At 41.8% G+C, this 23,426-nt stretch overlaps 1 protein-coding gene across 4 annotated transcripts in view; it reads right to left on the reverse strand.

The window, feature by feature from the left end:
- CCSER1 (coiled-coil serine rich protein 1) overlaps positions 1 to 23,426 on the reverse strand; it is a 580,273-nt gene that overhangs the window by 435,025 nt on the left and 121,822 nt on the right. For all 4 annotated transcript variants that reach the window (XM_070758007.1, XM_070758006.1, XM_070758008.1 and 1 more), the window contains exon 4: positions 18,648 to 18,741. In XM_070758007.1, coding sequence (XP_070614108.1) covers positions 18,648 to 18,741 — 94 coding nt within the window. The remainder of the gene's footprint in view (positions 1 to 18,647; positions 18,742 to 23,426) is intronic.

A 23,426-nucleotide genomic window follows, 5' to 3' on the forward strand; every position in this document is an offset into this window, starting at 1 on the left:
TCTAAGTGCCAAAGCCCACTGCAACAACATCGCCAAGAAGGCCTCAAGAGTTGTTAACCTAATCCTACGTAGCTTCTGCTCTGGCAATCTCACACTACTTACCAGAGCTTACAAAACTTTCGCCAGACCCATCCTCGAATACAGCTCATCTATTTGGAACCCATATCACATCTCAGACATTAACACCCTTGAAAATGTTCAAAGATACTTTACTAGAAGAGCCCTTCACTCCTCCACTCGAAACAGAATATCCTACGAAACTAGACTTACAATCCTGGGTCTTGAAAGCCTAGAACTACGACGCCTTAAACATGATCTAAGTATTGCCCACAAGATCATATGTTGCAATGTCCTGCTTGTCAAAGACTACTTCAGCTTCAACCACAACAACACAAGAGCACACAACAGATTCAAGCTTAATGTTAACCGCTCCAAACTTGACTATAAAAAATATGACTTTAGTAATCGGGTCGTCGAAGCCTGGAACTCCTTACCGGACTCTATAGTATCATCCCCTAACTCCCAACATTTTACCCTTAGACTATCCACGGTTGACCTCTCCAGATTCCTAAGAAGTCAGTAAGGGGCATACATAAGCGCAATTGAGTCTTCGGAGAGGGGCGGCATACAAATCTAATAAATTATTATTATTATTATTATTATTATTATTATTATTATTATTATTATTATTATTATTATTATTATTATTAATTGAGTGCTTCCGTCCCCTGTCCCATAGTCTCTCCTATATCTCGTATTTCTTCTCTACTATATCCTCTATAACCTTCATTGTGTATTATTGTGCATGGGACAAAATAAATAAATAAATAAAATAAAACACTTAAATAAGTCAGATGGACTTTACTGTGGCTTATTCCCGTGTAAGGGAGGTCGGAGTGCATTCACTACTGTTAATCATGGATTATCTATTTCTGATGAAATTCTCATTTAGAATAATGCTGTTACATCTGGAAAAACAAGAACATATCCTTACCCCATAAATAACGGAAGGTGGGTGGACATATTCAAGACATTAGCATCTAGAATGGCTCATTACTCTTTAAAATATCAATGTTGCTGTACATACTTTGTTCCATGCAGAAAAAAATCCATGTCTCCATTTAAAAAATATAATAGACATATGGATAAAATTAATGTTACAGTGCTGTAACCTAAAACTACAGAGAACAATTAAAGTAGAATAGATTGGGCAGGGGGGTAGCAGGATTAACATTGAAGGCAGAATATAATTTATTAGAAAGATGAAAGAAGAGTGTGCGATTCCAGACAAACTTGAATGGGATGGAACGTTACCAGCTTTTCAAAGAATGAGAATCAAATTAAGATAAGCATTTTATCAATGCATTAAAGCATTAAAGCCAAAGGGTAATAGAAAATCTTGCTGATCAATTGCAGATTATCCATCAATCCATTAAGATATTCACATTTTGTATCAGACTTACAAAATAAATACCTGTTCTTTTCAAGGAACCCATCAATTAGTTGATGTTTGTAGGTGTGAAAATACGAGATGAAAGGATAATTTATTTTTTATTTATTTTGTCCAATACACAATACATATAGAAGAGAATAGACATGTAGTAATATATATAAAGAAAATATATGAAAATAAAGGAGCAGATATATGAAAGGAAGAAAATATATATGATATATGAGATAAAGGAGAGACAATTGGACAAGGGACGAAAGGCACAATGGTGCACTTATGTATGCCCCTTACTGACCTCTTAGGAACCTGGAGAGGTTAATCGTGGATGATCTAAATAATGATTATGACTTTATTGGGAAGTAATTTATGAGACTTACTTCTGAAATTTCATTCCCAAAGTATGAAACATCATTAGTGCTAGAAGGAGTAAGGAATGTTCTCAGTTTATATACTTATTTATTTATTATTTTATTTATTAATCAGATTTGTATGCCGCCCCTCTCCATAGATTCGGGGCAGCTAACAACAATAATAATACAATGTAAACAAATCTAATATTTAAGTTATTTTTTAAAAAAACCCAATTTAAGAAACCAATCATACATAGTGACATACCATGCATACATTTTATAAGCCTAGGGGGAAGGGAAAGTCTCAATTCCCCCATGCCTGACGACAGAGGTGGGTTTTAAGGAGCTTACGAAAGGCAAGGAGGGTGGGGGCAACTCTGATACCTGGGGGGAGTTAGTTCCAAAGGGTCGGGGCTGCCACAGAGAAGGCTCTTCCCCTGGGTCCCACCAAACGACATTGTTTAGTTGACGGGACCCGGAGAAGGCCAAATCTGTAAGACCTAACTGGTCGCTGGGATTCGTGCGGCAGCAGGCGGTCCCGGAGATATTCTGTTCCGGTGCCATGAAGGGCTTTATAGGTCATAACCCTTGCCCTGTCCTTATTTATTTATTTATTTATTTATTTATTTATTTATTTATTTATTTATTTATTTATTTATTTATTTATTTATTTATTTATTTATTTATTTATTTATTTATTTATTTATTTATTTATTTATTTATTTATTTATTTATTTATTTATTTATTTATTTATTAAATTTGTATGCCGCCCCTCTCCGTAGACTCGGGGCGGCTCACAGCAGTAATAGAAAAACAATGTACAATACAAATCTAATAATTAAAACTAAAAGCCCATAATTTAAAAAACATGCACACAACATACCATACATAAACAATATAGGCCTGGGGAAGTTATATCAGTTCCCCCATGCTTGACGGCAGAGGTGGGTTTTAAGGAGTTTACGAAGTATTGGAGTGGCCTTGGGGATTCTTTACTTGGGGTATTGTTTACTGTTACCTTGTTTGTCGGAGTTGGTGGTATCTTGATTGGGGCATACTTCCTGATTGTCGAGCTAGAGTTCATTAGGTCAATCATCAAGGAAATAGAGACAATCATTCATCCATCTATTCACTTGATTCTTTCTTTAAAACTCAATGCCCTTGGGAATTCAGTTGTGAAAAGGATATAGTGCTATGACTGGGCTGTAGGACTCTGAGGCAGAATAATTTTCTCCGTTAAATTTACACAAATTTACACGCATGAAACTGCTCCAGTCAAATCAGGTCACTGATCTAATTATCTAAATCTGTCTCCTGAGAGACATAATAGCTGTATAGAATCTTGGACACTGAACTCTACTAACTAAAACTCCCTTTAGTAACATAAGGCCATGAAGTTAGTTAACATAATCTGAAGTTAGTTGGGGGAAAGATCAAAGGCAACATGAGAAAATATTATTTTACTGAAAGAGTAGTAGATGCTTGGAACAAACTTCCAGCAGACGTGGTTGGTAAATCCACAGGAACTGAATTTAAACATGCCTGGGATAAACATAGATCCATCCTAAGATAAAATACAGGAAATAGTATAAGGGCAGACTAGACGGACCGTGAGGTCTTTTTCTGCCATCAGTCTTCTATGTTTCTATGACCAGTGGTGGGTTGGTCCCAGTTTGGCCCGGTTCTAAGAATTGGTAGCACTGGTGGCCGAAGGCTCCGCCCACCTGCCCAAAATGCTTCTGCGCATGCAGAATGTGGGTCTTCTTCCGCCTTTTTATGGATTGGGGCCAATGTCATCTGCCATACTAGAAGCCTTGAGAAGGCCAGACGAGCCAGAAAAATGGCCGCCTCCTCGTGCAATATCCTTTAGAGGACTCAAAATGGCCACCACTGCACACTTGGTCTCTTCTCAAAATGGCCGCCCCTCCACCAAGTACCTTTGCCCTTCAACAAGATGGCCGCCGGAACACAGAGAGCCTTTTTTTAAAATTAATTTTTAACAAATTTTATATCACACAACATAAAACAGTGCATAGTGAATTGTGCCTACCACCCCGACACACACAAATTCCCCACCACCAAATTGGGGGTGTTTCTTGTATAGTCCACTTCACCCAAGAGCAATATATCTGTTTACATATTATAGAGTGATTCCAATTTATTTCTTGTAGCTTGGTCTCGGATTCTGCTCGTCATATATTGTCTTACCCTGTCCCACCGTCCCATCAGTTGTCCCAACTCAGTTTCATTATCCGAATTTATCCTTTTATCCATAATTTCAAATTTAATATGGTCCACCATGTACCTATACCAATTTTGCATTGTCCATTTTGTCGCATCCTTCCAACCCAAAACTATTACTGCCTGATTATCTGGGAACTATTAGAGAGGGGCCATCTTCATCCTTTTTCCCTGACATAAACTAACTGGACTATGTTGCCTCTTGCTCCTCTGAAATGCCCCCCCCTTCCTGCTGGGAATCCAGACTACATTCCATGACACCAGGCTGTCTTTAATGAAGGCTTTCCTTAAAAAATGGAAGATCAAAGGGTGCTCTTGTAAGAAATTATGAAGAAAGGGGATAATGAAATTGTTATAATTAGGAAAAGAAGCAAATTAATGCTAACATAGAAAGTTAACATAATTCTAGTATATTAAATTAATTTCTCTCTGGTTATACACCTAACTGAGAATTTAGTACAGCACCAGCCCAAAGGCATCGCTACTTATCACAGAAAGCCTGGCTTCACTCTTTGTAAACACATTAATTAGCACCTGGAACATTCTTAATGCTTTATTGTCCAAACAACTGAAAACATTTGGCAATTGTTTTAAGCAAATGTGGTTGTATGTTAATTTGTAATAATCAGAAGGAGGAAAGGCTGTTCATTAAACGGTTTCTCTTCTTTACCCTGCAGCTCGTGTAATGATTATATTGTTCATCTCGGTGAGTTTCTGCCCTTCAGGCTCTTGTTCGGAAATTTAGGAATACTGGCCCTTCTAAAAGCAGGAATTGTATTGGTTTGGTTTAATTAGTGCATCATCCATAGTCTTTTTCTAAATATATATATAATTGACAGTTGATAATAATAATATTTATGACAGGAAAGCCTTTAAAGGGGAGAGGGGACCAGGTTTATATGGAGATTAATATAAGTCAATCAATCAATGGATCAACTATGTAATCTAATTGCTCAATAATTTTATTCTACAGTATTGTTTCTAACAATCTATCAACATTTCCTGCAGCGTTAATGAACACATTACAAGTAATGTTCACACCCAGCAAAAACAAAACCCAGTTGATTGAACAGAATAGAATAGAATAGAATAGAATAGAATTCTTTATTGGTCAAGTGTGATTGGACACACAAGGAATTTGTCTTGGTGCAGATGCTCTCGGTGTACATAAAAGAAAAAGATACATTTGTCAAGAATCATGTGCTACAACACTTAATGATTGTCATAGGGGTCAAATAAGCAATGAAGAAACAATCAATATTAATAAAAATCTTAGCAAGTTACAAGCAACAAGTTACAGTCCTACAGTCCTAAGTGGGAGGAAAAGGATGACTCGGTAGTGTCAACCCCTAACCCCCAACATTTTTCCCTTAGACTATCCACGATTGACCTCTCTGGGTTCCTAAGAGGTCAGTAAGGGGCGTGCATAAGTGCACTAGTGTGCCTCCTATCCCCTGTCCAATTGTCTCTCCTTTATTTATTTATTTTATTTATTTATTAGTTTTGTATGCCGCCCCTCTCCGTAGACTCGGGGCGGCTAACAACAATAGAAAAACAACATATAACAAATCTAATATTTAAAATAATTTAAAAGACCCTAATTTAAAAACCAAACATACATACATACAAACATACCATGCATAAATTGTATAGGCCTAGGGGGAAGGGATTATCTCAGTTCCCCCATGCCTGACGACAGAGTTGGGTTTTAAGGAGCTTATGAAAGGCGAGGATGGTGGGGGCAATTCTGATCTCTGGGGGGAGTTGCTTCCAGAGGGCCAGGGCCGCCACAGAGAAGGCTCTTCCCCTGGGCCCCACCAAACGACATTGTTTAGTCGATGGGACCCGGAGAAGGCCAACTCTGTGGGACCTAATTGGTCGCTGGGATTTGTGCGGCAGAAGACGGTCCCGGAGATATTCTGGTCCGATGCCATGAAGGGCTTTATAGGTCATAACCAACACTTTGAATAACATCAGTATTAGCACTGCTATCCCAAACATGCAAGATCTCACATATCTTTTCTTCCTCTCATATATCTTCTCCTCTGTTTTTATATCTTTTCTTCTATCCTTTTCTTTATATATATTACTATATGTCTATTCTCTTCAATATGTATTGTGTATTGGACAAAAAACAAACAAACAAATAAATAAATAAAAATAAAATAAAATAAATAAAATCAGTGGTCTAGACCAGTGTTTTTCAAGCAGTGTGCCGCGAGACATGGTCAGGTATGCCGCGAAGCTCAGAGAGAAAGAAAACAAGAGAGAGAGAAATAAAAAGAGAAAGCAAGCAAGAGAGAAAGAAAACAAGAGAGAAAGAAAGAGAAAGAAAGCAAGAGAGAGAGAAAGAAAGAAAAAGAGAGAGAAAGCAAGCAAGAGAGAAAGAAAACAAGAGAGAAAGCAAGAGAAAGAAAGCAAGAGAGAGAAAGAGAGGGAGGGAAGGTGGGAGAAAGACAGAGGGAGGTAGTGAGGGAGAGAGAAAGAGCAAAAAAGAGGAAAGAAGGAAGAAAGAAAGGGATGGAGAGAAAAAAGAGGGAGAGAGAGAAATACAGCGAAAGGAAGAGAGAATTTTTTTGTCCAAGCTTTTTTTAGCCGCCCCCCCCCCCCCTCAATGTGCCCCATGGTTTTGTAAATGTAAAAAATGTGCCGCGGCTCAAAAAAGGTTGAAAATCACTGGTCTAGACAGTAAGATGGGGAAACAAATAACATCAGTATTAGCCCTGCTATCCCAAACATCCAAGATCATTACATTCTAACATTAAGACAATAGAGGACAAAGAAGAGGCCAACACAAAATATAAAATGTCAATTTGTATCCGAGACAAAGGGGAAAACAATTGGCTTGCTTAAATCTGTTTCTATATAAATGTTTGGCAGCCACATCCTGAGTTTTATCTTTGGATTATACAGGATGTGATGCTGCTTATGAAATTGTTTGCATAACACGCCTTGCATAATCTCCCAGTCTTACAAACTCTTTTCCTACTCTGCATTCAATGACAGGACTCAGTTGTTGCTGTTGTTTTTCATTATTAAGTCCTGGTATATTTTCTTTTTGGACACATTTCATATGTATGTTTCATATGCACAGCCGCTGGCGTTCTTGTGGCACTTCAATTGTTTCTTTTCCCACTTGAAACATTAACAAATATTGCCAGGTTTAATTTATACATACAGCACAGCTCCTAAATCACTGCAGCGTTTTGCAACCAGCCTTGGTCATCAAGCTCCAAAATAATTTAGCAACTCCTTAATTAATTCCTAATTGACATCCTTGGGTCATTACACCAACACTTTCATTTGGCTGTGTACCAGCAGACAGTGGCTTAGGGGCTATTTTGATTTATGAGAATTCTCCCAAGATGCCCAATAAAACTTTTCCTTTCAAAAAGTAAATTTTCCAGCTATTGCGGCTGCCAATTCTTAAATTGATTAACATCCAAATTCTGGGACAATTTTGCTTTAAAGTCTCCACTGATCGCCAAAGGAATTAATCTCCAGAAAGGTACAACAATTTGTGACAAAAGCAGCAGGAGGCCTAATTAAATTTCCTGTCTCATTTTAAGCAAACGTAAGATTATCCATCAGGTAATTCTGTTCCATACCTTGCTGCTGAGGGAGAAGGGATTGAGTGAAAAACCTCCCTCACCTATTTCATTTTCATCCTTTGGATTCTTATGTCATAAAAATATGATGCCTCCTCTTGGAGTAATATTCCTGTTCCAATGGCTTCATTGCCACATCTACATAATTTTCTTGGTAACAATTTGAAATTAGCTTTCTACAGCTTTTTACTGAGATGTTTCTTCAATATTTCAGCTTATGTTCTTCTTTATAGGTCATAACAAACATAAAAGTGTTGGTTATGACCTATAAAGCCCTACATGGCATGGGACCAGATTACTTTGTTGTGGTTAGCTCTGGCCCTGCTCCTGCCCCAAGGACTGTGGATGTGGGGGAGACATCCACATGCTGCAGGACTGTTTTGCCCCTGGTGGAATCTGCTGATGAAGGCTCCTCTGACCAAGAAGACATGAGTGACAGGGAGGAGGAGAGTTTGGCAGACAGCTCAGAAGGAGATCAATTATCTAGCTCCTCCTTGGATTCAGAACAAGAGTTAATGATACAGCCACGCATGCGGAGAGCGATGCATAGGCAGCAACAACTGAGAGATTATTATCAAAGAAAATCAGGTTGGGTGGGGCTGTGGTCATTAGTGAGGCTGCTATAAAGAGCAGCCTGTGGGTTTGGCCATTGTGGAGGATTATCTGATCCTTGTGTTTCGTGACTGCTTTACTGACTTTGACCTTTTGTGTGCTGAGTTTTCCCTGCTTTGAAACTAAACCAGAGCAAAGTGTGTGTCAATTTGTGAAAGAAGAAGGACTGTGAATTGCCTCACAGCTGCAAGCTAAGTATCACAGAACTGATAAGGGACTTGTACAAATTACCCGTTTGTTTGGAGACCAGTGCTCTTTGCTATACCAAAAGAGGGCTTAGTTTAAGTGAATTTTCATTATAAAGAACATTGTTTTGAATTTTCAAACATGTGTGTGTCTGAAATTTGTACCTGTGAATTTTTGGGAGGAGTCTACCATAGAGCCCGACAGAACATATCTAGTATTATACTATATCCTCTATAACCTTCATTGTGTATTATTGTGTATTGGACAAAATAAATAAATAAATAAAATAAATATATAATGTAATAAGCAGTTTCACTGTATCTCCATGCACTCTTTCCACAACAAGACTGAAGCATTCAAACAGGGAAAGTTGGTAGTGTATTGGCGTAAGAATAAGTCCACCGTATTTTCCCAAGAGCAAAATGAATTTTTTCCACAAATACTTGTGGGAAAGTATTTAAAATGTGCGGGTGTTGCTAAATTACTGAGAATATAATTAAAGAGGCAGGGATGCCTGGTTCTTCTTTCCATTCTTCCTTTGGGATTTGTGTGTATGTGTCTCAGCCTTTTTAACTCGCGGTCTGGGATGGGGAGCTTAAACTCAGTGCCATCCTATTTTTAATTAAACATGATCTGTCTCGTTGCAATAGGCTTCAGAATTGCCTACTTTTCACAGATGGAAATTGGTACTGCTGTTATGAATAAGGATTCAATGAAGGGTTTTTTTAACATTTTCATTTCTGAAATTTACATAATGGTCTTCAAATGAAAAAGGTGGTAATGTTCTGAACAGCTCCTTGCTTTTTTTTTTCTTTTAACCAACATCTCTGGAGAATATTTTATGAATAAGGTGAAAATGTTTCATCCACTTCTAATATCATTCAAACACCGCTAAAGGAGCTGTTCTGTCGGGCTCTCTGGCAGAATCCTCCCGAAAATTCACAGGTACAAATTTCAGACACACACACGGTTGAAAATTCAAAACAATGTTCTTTATAATGAAAATTCACTTAAACCAAGCCCTCTTTTGGTATAGCAAAGAGCCCTCGTCTCCAAACAAACTGGTAATTTGTACAAGTCCCTTATCAGTTCTGTGATACTTAGCTTGCAGCTGTGAGGCAATTCACAGTCCTTCTTCTTTCACAAAGTGAAACACACTTTGTTCTGGGTTGGTTTCAAAGCAGGGAAAAATCAGCACACAAAAGGTCAAAGTCAGTAAAGCAGTCACGAAACACAACGATCAGATAATCCTCCACAATGGCCAAACCCATAGGCTGCTCTTTATAGCAGCCTCACTAATGACCACAGCCCCACCCAACCACAGGTGGCCTCATTTTCTTTGATAATAATCTCTCAGTTGTTGCTGCCTATGCATCGCTCTCCGCATGCGTGGCTGTATCATTAACTCTTGTTCTGAATCCAAGGAGGAGCTAGATAATTGATCTCCTTCTGAGCTGTTTGCCACACTCTCCTCCTCCCTGTCACTCATGTCTTCTTTGTCAGAGGAGCCTTCATCAGCAGATTCCACCATGAGGGGCAAAACAGGCCTGCAGCATGTGGATGCCTCCCCCACATCCACAGTCCTTGGGGCAGGAGCTGGGCCAGAGCTAACCACAACAGGAGCCGGCCATTCTTTTTAAAAAATATTATTTATTTATTATTAGATTTATATGCCACCCATCTCATCTCATTTACCAGCCTGTCCTTAGCTTCCTTTCACCCTCCAGTATAAGCTATAAGGATAATTTAACTAACATTATTTGGAGAACACTGCCTTGTTCAGAGAATATTTGGTGAAATACTTCCACGCTCAACATAACACCTACTGCTGGAAATATAATCAGTTACCAGGCTCTTTTTATCCTATGTGGTGGACATGCACAGAAGTTAACAAATTTTGGAAAGAGATTCAAGCAATGGATACAGAAGATTTTGAAAAGGACTATTGAATGTAAACCAGAAATATTCTTATTAAGTATTTTACCAGAAAATTCTAACAAAGAAGTAACATATTTGATTATACATATTTTAACAGCAGCTATGCACAAAATTGGAAGCTGAATAAAATTCCAGACGAAGGAGAAATATTACATAAGATTTTAGATTGTGTTGAAATGAATAGGATTACTTTAAAACTTAAAGATAAAGAGGAGTGTGATTACTATAAGATTTGGGGAAAGTTTTATGAATGGTTGGAAACTAAAAATAATTGAGAAGTATTTTCTTTTACTTACTTTTGAAGAAATATATATAATGATTTAATTTTAATCTATTAAAGACCCAGATGATGGAAGGTGGAAGGTCTTAAGCATAAAACTTATCAGGAAAGACTTCATGAACTCAATCTGTATAGTCTGGAGGACAGAAGGAAAAGGGGGGACATGATCGAAACATTTAAATATGTTAAAGGGTTAAATAAGGTCCAGGAGGGAAGTGTTTTTAATAGGGAAGTGAACACAAGAACAAGGGGACACAATCTGAAGTTAGTTGGGGGGAAAGATAAAAAGCAATGTGAGAAAATATTATTTCACTGAAAGAGTAGTAGATCCTTGGAACAAACTTCCAGCAGACGTGGTTGGTAAATCCACAGTAACTGAATTGAAACATGCCTGGGATAAACATAGATCCATTGTAAGATAAAATACAGTAAATAGTATAAGGGCGGACTAGATGGACCATGAGGTCTTTTTCTGCCGTCAGTCTTCTATGTTTCTATGTTTCTGTGATGAAATAACGACTGGTGGAAGTATCGGATAAGGAGTTAACACAGAGATGAAAGGATTAAATTAGATGTTGAGTTAAGATGTTAAGATGTTTATGTTTTACTATAAACAGAAAAAGGGAATATAAGGGAATAGATTTTATAATAATGTTATATGTAGATGAAATATATCTCATGTGTGGTTAATTTTAATTAACTTATCAAAGAAGAGGATAAAAAGTACATATTAGTGATCCCCCGCTCGTTGCGAGGGTTCCGTTCCAGGAGCCCCCGCAATGAGCGGGTTTTCGCGAAGTAGCGATGCGGAAGTAAAAACACCATCTGCGCATGTGCAGATGGTGTTTTTACTCCCACAGCGCTAGCGAGGAGCCGAAGATTGGGGGCGGCGCGGCTGTTTGCCGCCGGCATGGGGGGCTTCCTAGCAGCCCCCCAAACCCGGGTTGGGGGTCCGGGGGGCGCTGTCTCTCGGCGCTTTCGAGCCGAGTCCGGGAGCGAACTCGCTCCCGGACTCGGCTCGAAAGCGCCAAGAGACAGCGTGGACAGGCCCGTTCCTTGGCGCTGTCTCTCGGCGCTTTCGAGCCGAGTCCGGGAGCGAACTCGCTCCCGGACTCGGCTCGAAAGCGCCGAGAGACAGCGTGGACAGGCCCGTTCCTTGGCGCTGTCTCTCGGCGCTTTCGAGCCGAGTCCGGGAGCGCCGAGAGACAGCGTGGACAGGCCCGTTCCTTGGCGCTGTCTCTCGGCGCTTTCGAGCCGAGTCCGGGAGCGAACTCGCTCCCGGACTCGGCTCGAAAGCGCCGAGAGACAGCGTGGACAGGCCCGTTCCTTGGCGCTGTCTCTCGGCGCTTTCGAGCCGAGTCCGGGAGCGAACTCGCTCCCGGACTCGGCTCGAAAGCGCCGAGAGACAGCGTGGACAGGCCCGTTCCTTGGCGCTGTCTCTCGGCGCTTTCGAGCCGAGAGACAGCGTGGACAGGACTCAGCTCGAAAGCGGCGAGAATGAACGGCGTGGGCGGGCGAAGGGCGGGCGGCAGCGAGGAGTTTGCGTGGGCGGTGGGGAAACTCCTCACTGAGCCAGCAAGAGGGGGAAGACCCAGGAAAGCCACCCAGCAGCTGATCTCCCGGTTGCCATCTACGCATGCGTGCCCATAGAAAAAACGCACGCATGCGTAGATGGTATTTTGACTTCCGGGTTGAAAAATCGCGAAGTACCCTGTTCGCAATGGTTGGGGACGCAATAAACGGGGGATCACTGTATTATTAGCGCTTTTTTCTCTCTCTGAATGTTTAACATATCTCAGAAATATTATTAATTATTATTTAAGCATCGATTCTGTGTTTTTTATTGTTCGTGTTGTTTTATAGTATGTTGAAAGAAAAATAAAGAAAAATTTTATACCCAGGAAAAAAAAACACCCCATAACACGTACTCATGCAATCTACCCATAGTGAAAGGATTAATATTTAATCAATTGCAATATGTCGTATTGAAAACAAAGAAGCTTATTTGTGGAAACTCTTTAAGGCATTTCCAAACTGGAAATACTCTTGATTAACCTCTTAAGAGTCTACTACTAATCAGTACAGTTTGTTAGGTCAGGATTCAGAAGTTTTAAAATGTTACCTAGCATTTCAGAACCTCCTGATTAGCAGGGAAAGAACAAAACCTTTTCATCAAACACCTGTTAGGAGGCTAACCTGGAGACCTTAATTATTTCATCGGCATTTTACACCAACAACTCATTACACAGTGTTATTAAAATAGCCACCATGCCACAACATTAAACTTTAAAATGACCCAAAAAAGGAGACCCATTTAATATTTTTTTATTATTTTTCTAAATGGCACAGAGCGATAAAAAGCTTCTACAGTATAAAAGTTCTGCAGACCGATGACTACAGATGAAACAAAGGACATGCGAACTTCAATCAGTTGCAATCCTCACAAATGAAGGTACATGGGGCTACCTTTGAAAAGTGTTCGGAAACTTCAGATCGTGCAGAATGCAGCTGCGAGAGCAATCATGGGCTTTCCCAAATATGCCCATGTCGCGCCAACACTCCGCAGTCTGCATTGGTTGCCGATCAGTTTCCGGTTACAATTCAAAGTGTTGGTTATGACCTATAAAGCCCTTCATGGCACCGGGCCAGGTTATCTCCGGGACCGCCTTCTGCAGCACGAATCCCAGTGACCAATTAGGTCCCACAGAGTGGGCCTTCTCCGGGTCCCGTCAACTAAACAATGCCGTTTGGCGGGACCCAGGGGAAGAGCCTTCTCTGTGGCGGCCCCGACTCTGTGGAATCAACTCCCCCAGAGATTAGAACAGCCCCCACCCTTCTTGCCTTTCGTAAGCTTCTTAAAACCCACCTCTGTCGTCAGGTATGGGGGAACTGAGATATTCTTTCCCCCTAGGCTTCTACAATTTATGTATGGTACGTTTTGTATGTATGATTGGTTTTAAAATAAGGGTTTTTAGCTACTTTAGTATTGGATTGTCACATGTTGTTTTTACCACTGTTGTTAGCCGCCCCGAGTCTACGGAGAGGGGCGGCATACAAATCCAATGAAATGAAATTAAAATGAAATAAAAATATACGTGTCCCGGGATTATGTGGTAGGATGCAATCTGGGTCAGTCATTAGACAGATGTTCTAATCTAAATTGGAGATAGATTCCAACTGGTACCTAGAACTAGTAGTACTACAGCTATTTGTATTCTATCTTACTCTCTTTTGGGAGAGAGTAACACTTTTTTTCTTGAGAATATATTTAATAAATTCCTATTGTATAAATCTGATATCTACTGTTATGCCAGCCGTTTGTTCCGATAATCCTTTCCTCTGATAACTGAAATATAAGCTCTTTATTTATACATGGAATGTTTTGATTTACGAATTTAATGTTGAAATGTTAGAGAGAGAGAGAGATTTGAATAGCAGAATAGAAGAAAAACCTCAGAACAAGAAAGGTTAATTTAATACCGTTTTCTTTGTGTAAGTGCTTGATAGGCTTTTTAACGTATAAAAACAGTAACCTACCGTACAAAGCTGCCGTGGCTATTTACTGTGGTGTTTTCAAAACATTTAAGCTCCTAATTTATGTAGTGTAATAAGCAGGCACCCCTTAGGCAGATCATGTTTGATTTATCAAGCTAACTTTTAAGCATCCAGTATTGACAGGTTTCTGGAAACACTAAGAAACTCCAAATAAATATTTATCACATCTACCAAGAAGGGGTTTTTTTTTTGCATTCCAAGTACTTTGTAGTTAACTCCCCACAGCAGCTCTCTATAAGAAAAAGAAAACATATGCCTTGGGCCCTTCCTTCTTTGTTTCCCACCTTTATTGTTTTTACAAATACAGTAATTCAAGGTGGCAAGCATATCTAACACACTTCCCTTCTCTTATTTTTCCCCACAACAAACAAACCTATGTGATGGGTTGGTCAGAGAGGGGGTGACTTATTTTATTTATTATTTATTTATTTATTGGATTTGTATGCCGCCCCTCTCCGCAGACTCAGGGCGGCTAACAACAGTAACAAAAACAGCATGTAAATCCAATCCTAAAACATCTAAAAAACCCTTATTTGTAAAACCAAACATACATACAAACAAACAAACATACTATGCATAAATTGTAAAGGCCTAGGGGGAAAGAATATCTCAGTTCCCCCATGCCTGACAGCAGAGGTGGGTTTTTAGGAGCTTACGAAAGGCGAGGAGGGTGGGGGCAGTTCTTATCGCCGGGGGGAGTTGGTTCCAGAGGGTCGGGACCGCCACAGAGAAGGCTCTTCCCCTGGGCCCCGCCAAACAACATTGTTTTGTTGACGGGACCCGGAGAAGGCCCACTCTGTGGGACCTAACCGGTCGCTGGGATTCGGGCGGCAGAAGGCGGTCTCGTAGATACCATGGTCCGGTGCCATGAAGGGCTTTATAGGTGATGACCAACACTTTGAATTGTGACCGGAAATTGATCGGCAACCAATGCAGACAGCGGACTTGCTCAAAATCATCCTGTTGGCTTCTAGGTCTTAATAAGGCAGGACTAAAAGTCATGTCCCCCTAGTTTCTAGTGTAGTGCCTTTCCACTAGACCAGACCTGGGCAAGGGGCGGCCCGCGGCCTGCATCCGGCCCGCCTGCTGTCTGTGACCGGCCCGCCCGCTATCTTTGACTGATCTGTGGAGGTTGGAGTCCACTCCAGAGCGAGAATGAAAGAGCTTATCGCGTCTGCCGGGACTACTCCGGTTCCTGTTTTCCTGATGAATCATGAGGAAAGCAGGAACTGGAGGAATCCCGGCAAACGAGGTGAGCTATTTCATCCTCGCACTGGAGCGGACCCTGACCGCCTACTGAAAATGGCCGAGCACAGAAACCACGCAAACACTCCAGTGCAGTGACTGTGGTGCACCGTAAAGCAAACAATTAGGGGTCTATAGAGTGGACTTGGGTGTTTAGGTCAGGCCAGGGTCTGGGTCTGTACAGTATTGGGTAGAACTGAGTTAATTATATTAGCCCGGCCCTCTAAAACCATCCCAATTTCTCATGCGGCCCCCTGGCAAAATTAATTGCCCACCAGACTAAACTGGTTCATCTTCAAATTGTAAAACAGAGGTGTCAAACTCAAGGCCCAGGGGTCAGATCCGGCCTGTGGGGTGCTTAGATCTGGCCTGGGGGGCTGCTCTGGAAATAGCAAAGGACTGGCCGACAGCACCAATGAAAAATGGACCTCAGAGGGCTGTGTGCTGCCCTCCCAAGCTTTATTTTTGCTGGCAGAGGTTTGCCGGAGGCCGTCACATCCGAAAACGGAACTTAGGAGCCTGTTTTATCTGGCAGAGCCGCCACAGGAGCCCCAATACAAGTGATGTTGAGCTGGCCACGCTCACCCTGGACGAATCCACCCCAGCCACCCCGAGGTCAAACACAACCCTGATGCAGCCCTCAATGAAATCAAGTTTGGCCCCCGCTGTTGTAGAGAGAAAAGCTACAGCAGTTTGATAGACATCAGAATAGAATAGAATAGAATAGAATAGAATTTTTATTGGCCAAGTGTGATTGGATACACAAGGAATTTGTCTTGGTGCCTATGCTCTCAGCGTACATAAAATAAAATATACATTTGTCAAGAATCATGTGGTACAACTCTTAATGATTGTCATAGGGGTCAAATAAGCAATGAAGAAGCAATATTAATAAAAATCTTAGGATATAAGCAACAAGTTACAGTCATACAGTCAACATGGGAGGAAATGGGTGAAAGGAATGATGAGAAAAACTAGTAGAAATAGAAGTGCAGATTTAGTAGAAAGTCTGACAGTGTTGAGGGAATTATTTGTTTAGTAGAGTGATGGCGTTCGGAAAAAAAAATCAGTTGATGTTAACCAGAACAGCTCCTGAGAATGGTTTCCTTAGTACAGTAGTCCCTCACCTATCGCTGGTGTTACGTTCCAGACCCGGCCGCGATAGGTGAAATCCGCGATGGGGAATTTATCGACTGATAGTACTTATTTAAGTATTTATATTGTAATTGTTTGGTAAGTTTTCATTGTTTTAAGTGTTTATAAACCCTTCCCACACAGTATTTATTTTAGATACAGTATTTAAATACAGTATTTACAATTTTAGATATATATTTTTTTTAAAAAAAACCTGCCGGTCGAGTTCCGCGGGCTGTTTAAATCTGCCTATCGACTTCCTCAGAAACCCGCGATGAAGTGAAGCCGCAGTAGGTGAAGCGCGATATAGCGAGGGACTACTGTATTTACAAAGTACCGAAGGAGTGATGAGACCTAATTTGGTGTAACATTGGACAAAGAGTAGACATGTTCTAGTCCTTCCTTAAGCCCAAAAGCTAGCTGAGCCAGTCATTCTCTCTCAGACCCAGGGAGGAGGCAATGGTAAAGCAGTTCTGAAAATCATGTCAGAAAACTGCACAGGTTCTTAAGAAGAATGACACGAAAACCATAGAAAAAACACTTAAACAAATATCTGACAATCTTTAAAAAAAAACATCCTGCTTACGCAAGGCCGAAAGCTAAATTGATAATATAAAATAAGTTTTTAAATGATATAAAAGCATTACTGATGAAAGTGAAAGAAAGAGTAAGAAGAAAGTTTTAAGTGAAAAAACAAAACCCTGGAGAGATTACCAGGGTGTCCCCTCTTTATTTATTGGGATAAAACCATCTGAAGAAGCATTAACCTCCCAGTCTCCATACAGTTAAGATTCAACTGTATAAGAAAGAACCAAAGGAAGATGTGAGTATTAATCTTACAAAGGGAAAAATGTATGATTTTATTTCAATAAAAACAGCATTATGAATGGTGTTAAGGAAAAAAATAAGCATCTGGGGAAAATGACGCTGTCTTTGCCAACTGCTTAAAGCAATCTGAACTAGATGCACTTGAAAGCAATTTAAATTACGGTAGATGCATCCTCTATTCTTCTTCTTTCCCTGTTAAGAATTATATTTACGACTCGCTTCCTGAAAAAGTACTCAGAGTTAAAAAGCTCATTCAACAAAAAGTATTTAAGCCGTTGTGTGTTTTCTTTTTAAAATATTCTTTACTCATTTTCACAATTTAAAAAGAAAATCCAAATGTAGATACAAAAAAGTCAAAGAAAATAAATAAAAAGATTTTAAAAAATTAAACAAAATTAAACAAAACCCAAATACAGTGATACCTTGTCTTACAAACTTAATTGGTTCCGGGATGAGGTTCTTAAGGTGAAACGTTTGTAAGACGAAACAATGTTTCCCATAGGAATCAATGGAAAAGCAATTAATGTGTGCAAGCCCAAAATTCACCCCTTTTGCCAGCCAGAGTGCCTGTTTTTGTGCTGCTGGGATTCCCCTGAGGCTCCCCTCCTTGTGGAACCCCACCTCCGGACTTCTGTGTTTTTGCAATGCTGCAGGGGAATCCCAGCAGGGGAATCCCACCATTGCAAAAATGAGCGCTTCGCTGGCAATGGAAGTCCGGAGGTGGGGTTTCCCAGCGAAGGGAGCATCAGTGAAATCGCAGCATCACAAAAACACCAAAGTCCTCGAAACTCCACCTGCTGTGATTTCACTGAGGCTCCCCTTGCTGGGAAACCCCACCTCCGGACTTCTATTGCCAGCGAAGCACCCATTTTTTGTGCTGCTGGGATTCCCCTGCAGCATCACAAAAACACGGAAGTCCAGAGGTGGTGTTTCCCATGGAGGGGAGCCTCAGGGCAATCCCAGCAGCGCAAAAACGAGCACTTCCCAGCAGTGGTGGTGGGTTTGTAAGGTGAAAATAGTTTGTAAGAAGAGACAAAAAAAATCTTAAACCCAGGGTTTGTATCTCAAAAAGTTTGTATGATGAGGCGTTTGTAAGACAAGGTATCACTGTATATACAACTATAAATATTATAGTTGTCAAAGAAGGGCGGCATACAAATCTAATAAATAACATAATAATAACAATAATCCCAGCTTTATATATTTTTTAAAAGCTTACCAGAATGTCGGTGCTGTGGATCTTCTAGGAATTCCAAATCAAGCATCAGGTCATCTTCATCCAGGTCACAAGAGCCCAGGTTATTCAATACATCCTGTAATATGCCCAGAAAATAGGATATGTTAAGGAGGAAAAGGATAAAAGATCAAGAGTTGCAGCATAGAAACAACATGATGAGTTTACTGGAACTAATACAAATTAAATGAAGAACTGGTTCACCAACAGGCACTGGGCACCGGGCACGGACATGAAGAATATACAGTATATAAATTGAAATTGACACCAAAGGGAATATTTTCAGTACTGTCCCATCAACATGTATTAAGTTGAGATCCATGGAATATTTAACAGATTCATCAGATATGAATTAAAGCCCCAACTGGAATAACTTCTATCTATCTATCTATCTATCTATCTATCTATCTATCTATCTATCTATCTGTTTATTTATTAGATTTGTATGCCGCTTCTCTCCGCAGGCTCGGGGCGGCTAACAACAGTAGTAAACAGCATATAACAAATCTAATGTTTAAAATAATTAAAAACCCTTATTTAAAACCAAACATTCACACAAACATACCATGCATAAATTGTATAGGCCTGGTTTTTGTGCTGTTCAAGATTGTGTGTGGACTCTCTGGACTTTAGAATTGGACTCAATTTCCCAGTTATTGGGTGAGCAATTGGACTGCATTTAACCTGTGCCTTGTGTGTACCAGAAAATCCCTTTGACATTTAAAAAGGGAGCTGTTTCTGTTGTTCTGTTTATAAAAACTTTTGGGTTTTCCTTTTATCGTGTGGTGTGTGTCTTCCTGGACTAATTACCCTGTAATTACAGGCAGTTGAGACTCGCCGGCAGAACAGTATGTATGTATGTATGTATGTATGTATGTATGTATGTATGTATGTATGTATATATGTAACATATTTTTGCTGATAATGAAGGGAGACTAGTATAGATCTATTTCAAGCTAATTTGCTCTCATCAGCTAGCCATACCCTCAGAGGGAAAAAGGAAGCCGTATGCTCCCTCCCATATTTGGGCATACCAGGGTGATTCGACAGGGGAAAAAACCCATATCCAACTCTTTCCTAGTGCAAGCTGAGACAGGAGGGGAACCTGTGGCCTAGAGGTTAAAAGCTACTGCCTTATAGACAGACTGCCCAGGTTCAAATCATAGTAAGGGTATGGCTAGCTGATGAGAGCTAAATAGCTCGAAATAAATCTATACTAGTCTCACTTCATTTTCATTATGAGCAAAAATATGTTATATAGAATATAGTTTGACGGCTATAAAATTAACTGCGATACCAGAATATGTAATGACCTGTATAGCACAATGGGATTATCTTGAATTATCTGCTCGTAAACATCTCTTGAATATGAGATACGAACCATTAAATAAATATTAGACTGTAAAGAATATAAAAGAAGAATTCACATGAAGCCACCAAGTTAACTAAAACGGACTCCTTTGTTCCTTGCCTATTCTTTTGATGATGCTTTTAAACAATACCTCCTAAGACGTGATGTAGAAATGTACTAATTATGCTAAATTATCTGTGTAATCTGCTAATGTGATTTTTGCTGTTTTTAAGTTGTGGTATAATTGCCTAAATAAATAGCATTTTTCTGGCTCAGGGAACTTATTTAATTTTAACAGTATTTCTGTGGGTTCTTTTCAGATCAGTAAAGTTAGTGGGGGAAAGACAATTCAAAACTCCGAATAGGGTAAATTATTATTCTAAATGTAAACTGACTCCTAAACTGTAAAGCTCAGTGAGTCTGAATATTAAGCTAAGTAACTTTAGACAGATACTACGATGGTTTTCAAATATAAAGCAATTATTTCTATGGGAAAAAAATTGGAGAGCGGCGGGGTAGGGTAGAGGTGGAGCTCTCCCTTCACAATCAGGAAGGTTGTGAGTTCGATCCTAGGTAGCTAGAGATATTTCTCTCTCTGAGCACAAAGAGAAAACATCAGCTGCTATCACCATGTAGGCGGCAGGAAGGGAATCAGGACATTAAATGCTCAACTCCACCCTGAATCTTTGGAGAAGGGCGACATACAAATCTAATGAATGAATGAATGAATGAATGAATGAATGAATGAATGAATGAATGAATGAATGAATGAATGAATGAATGAATAAGTCTGTGGAGAGGGGCGGCATACAAATTTAATAAAAAAATAAAATAAAATAAAATAAAATAAAATAAAATAAAATAAAATAAAATAAAATAAAATAAAATAAAATAAAATAAAATAAAATAAAATAAAATAAAATAAACAAACAAACAAATAAATAAACTGGTGAATGAATAAAATGAATAAAGAGTATTTGGAAACTTCAAATTGTCCAATATGCAGCCGCGCGAGCAGTTATGGGCCTTCCAAGGCATGCCCATATTTTGTCATCACTCCGTGGACTGCATTGGCTTCTGATTGGTTTCCGGGCACAATTCAAAGTGTTGGTTATGACCTATAAAGCCCTACATGGCATAGGACCACACTATCTCTGAGGCCGCCTTCTGCCTCATGAATCCCAGCGACCAGTGAGGTCCCACAGAGTTGGTCTCCTTAGGGTCCCATCGACCAAACAATCCCAGGAGATTCCTAGAGAGGCCCCATGGAGGCCTCTCCTTGCATTTTCTGGCCCTGTTTCCTCCCAGGAGATTCCTAGAGAGGCCCCACGGAGGCTTCTCTCTGCCTTTTCCAGTTACAGTTTCGGAGGCGGGTTTGTAAGTGGAAAATGGTCCTTGAGAAGAGGCAACACAATCTTGAATACCCGGTTCTTATCTAGAAAAGTTCGTAAGTAGAGGCATTCGTAGGTAGAGGTACCACTGTATTATTATGGCTATCTATAGATTCAACCAGTTCCAACTGCAAAAAATCTGGATGACCCCAGGCAGCACTAAGGAGTCATAGAAACTCTTTTAACTGCATCATGTAGAATTTAAGAAATATAGATATAGTGGCTCTCATTAGAACTTTGATTTAACAGGCTATGCAAAGTTTCAGCAGTACAGTGATCCCCCGGTTATTGCGTCCCCGACCATTGCGAATGGGCTACATCGCGATTTTTCAACCCGGAAGTAAAAACACCATCTGCGCATGTGCGCCCTTTTTTCCTATGGCCACACATGCGTAGATGGTGTTCCCCGCCGGGCAGATCAGCTGCTGGGCGGCTTCCCTGGGTCTTTCCCCTCTTGCTGGCGGGAGGGCGAGAAGCCCCCCCAGCACCCGCTCGCCCTCCGTTCGCCCGCCCTTCGCCCGGCCACCCGCCATTTGCTCGCTGCTCGCCCAGCCACCCGGGTTCGTTTGGCTTCGGGACTCAGTTGGGAAGCGGCACGGGTGTTTTAAAAGGTCTCCGCCGGCATGGGGGGCTTCTTAGCACCCCCCCAAACCCGGGTTGGGGGTTGGGGGGGTAGGAAGCCCCCCATGCCGGCGGAGACCTTTTAAAACACCCGTGCCGCTTCCCAGCTGAGTCCTCAAGCCAAGCGCAGAAGTTAGCCTTGAATCCCTTTGAATCCCGCCGCTTCTGCTGGATACGGGCGATGGGGGGGCGAGCTGCCACACCCCTGGCTTCCGCACCGCTCGTCCCACCCACCGCCCGTATCCAGCAGAAGCTGCTGGATTCAAAGTGCTGGGGTGGGGGGCTGTCGGGACACCCCCCCCACCCCAGCACTTTGAATCCCGCCGCTTCTGTTGGATACGGGCGATGGGGGGGCGAGCTGCCACAGCCCCTGGCTTCCTCACCGCTCGTCCCACCCACCGCCCGTATCCAGCAGAAGCTGCTGGATTCAAAGTGATTCAGGGAACAGAATGGAGCCTTCCGCGGCGGGGCTGGTAGGAGGGGAGCCGAGGGGATAACCGAGCCCAGCCCCGTGGGATTCGCCTTCCTCCCGCTTGCAGCCGAGTGATCGTGGGCTCCTTCGCAACCTCAGAGAGCTTCCTGGTTTTTGTGAGCTTTCATGCCCAGGAAGCTCTCCGAGGTTGCGAAGGAGCCCAGGATCACTCGGCTGCCGGCGGCAGGAAAATGAATGTCACGGGGCGGAACGCTCCATTCTGTTCCCTGCCGGCCCGATTGAGCGGCCGGCGGTCTCCATTCAGGGAACAGAATGGAGCCTTCCGCGGCGGGGCTGGTAGGAGGGGAGCCGAGGAGATAACCGAGCCCAGCCCCGTGGGATTCGCCTTCCTCCCGCTTGCAGCCGAGTGATCGTGGGCTCCTTCGCAACCTCAGAGAGCTTCCTGGTTTTCGTGAGCTTTCATGCCCAGGAAGCTCTCCGAGGTTGCGAAGGAGCCCAGGATCACTCGGCTGCCGGCGGCAGGAAAACGAATGTCACGGGGCGGAACGCTCCATTCTGTTCCCTGCTGGCCCGATTGAGCGGCCGGCGGTCTCCATTCAGGGAACAGAATGGAGCCTTCCGCGGCGGGGCTGGTAGGAGGGGAGCCGAGGGGATAACCGAGCCCAGCCCCGTGGGATTCGCCTTCCTCCCGCTTGCAGCCGAGTGATCGTTGGCTCCTTCGCAACCTCAGAGAGCTTCCTGGTTTTCGTGAGCTTTCATGCCCAGGAAGCTCTCCGAGGTTGCGAAGGAGCCCAGGATCACTCGGCTGCCGGCGGCAGGAAAACGAATGTCACGGGGCTGGGCTCGTCTCCCCCCCCCTTAGCAGCCCCGCCGCGGAACGCTCCATTCTGTTCCCTGCCGGCCCGATTGAGCGGCCGGCGGTCTCCATTCAGGGAACAGAATGGAGCCTTCCGCGGCGGGGCTGGTAG

The sequence above is a fragment of the Erythrolamprus reginae genome, chromosome 7 (genome assembly GCF_031021105.1).
Source record: "Erythrolamprus reginae isolate rEryReg1 chromosome 7, rEryReg1.hap1, whole genome shotgun sequence".
Lineage (NCBI taxonomy): Eukaryota > Metazoa > Chordata > Lepidosauria > Squamata > Dipsadidae > Erythrolamprus > Erythrolamprus reginae.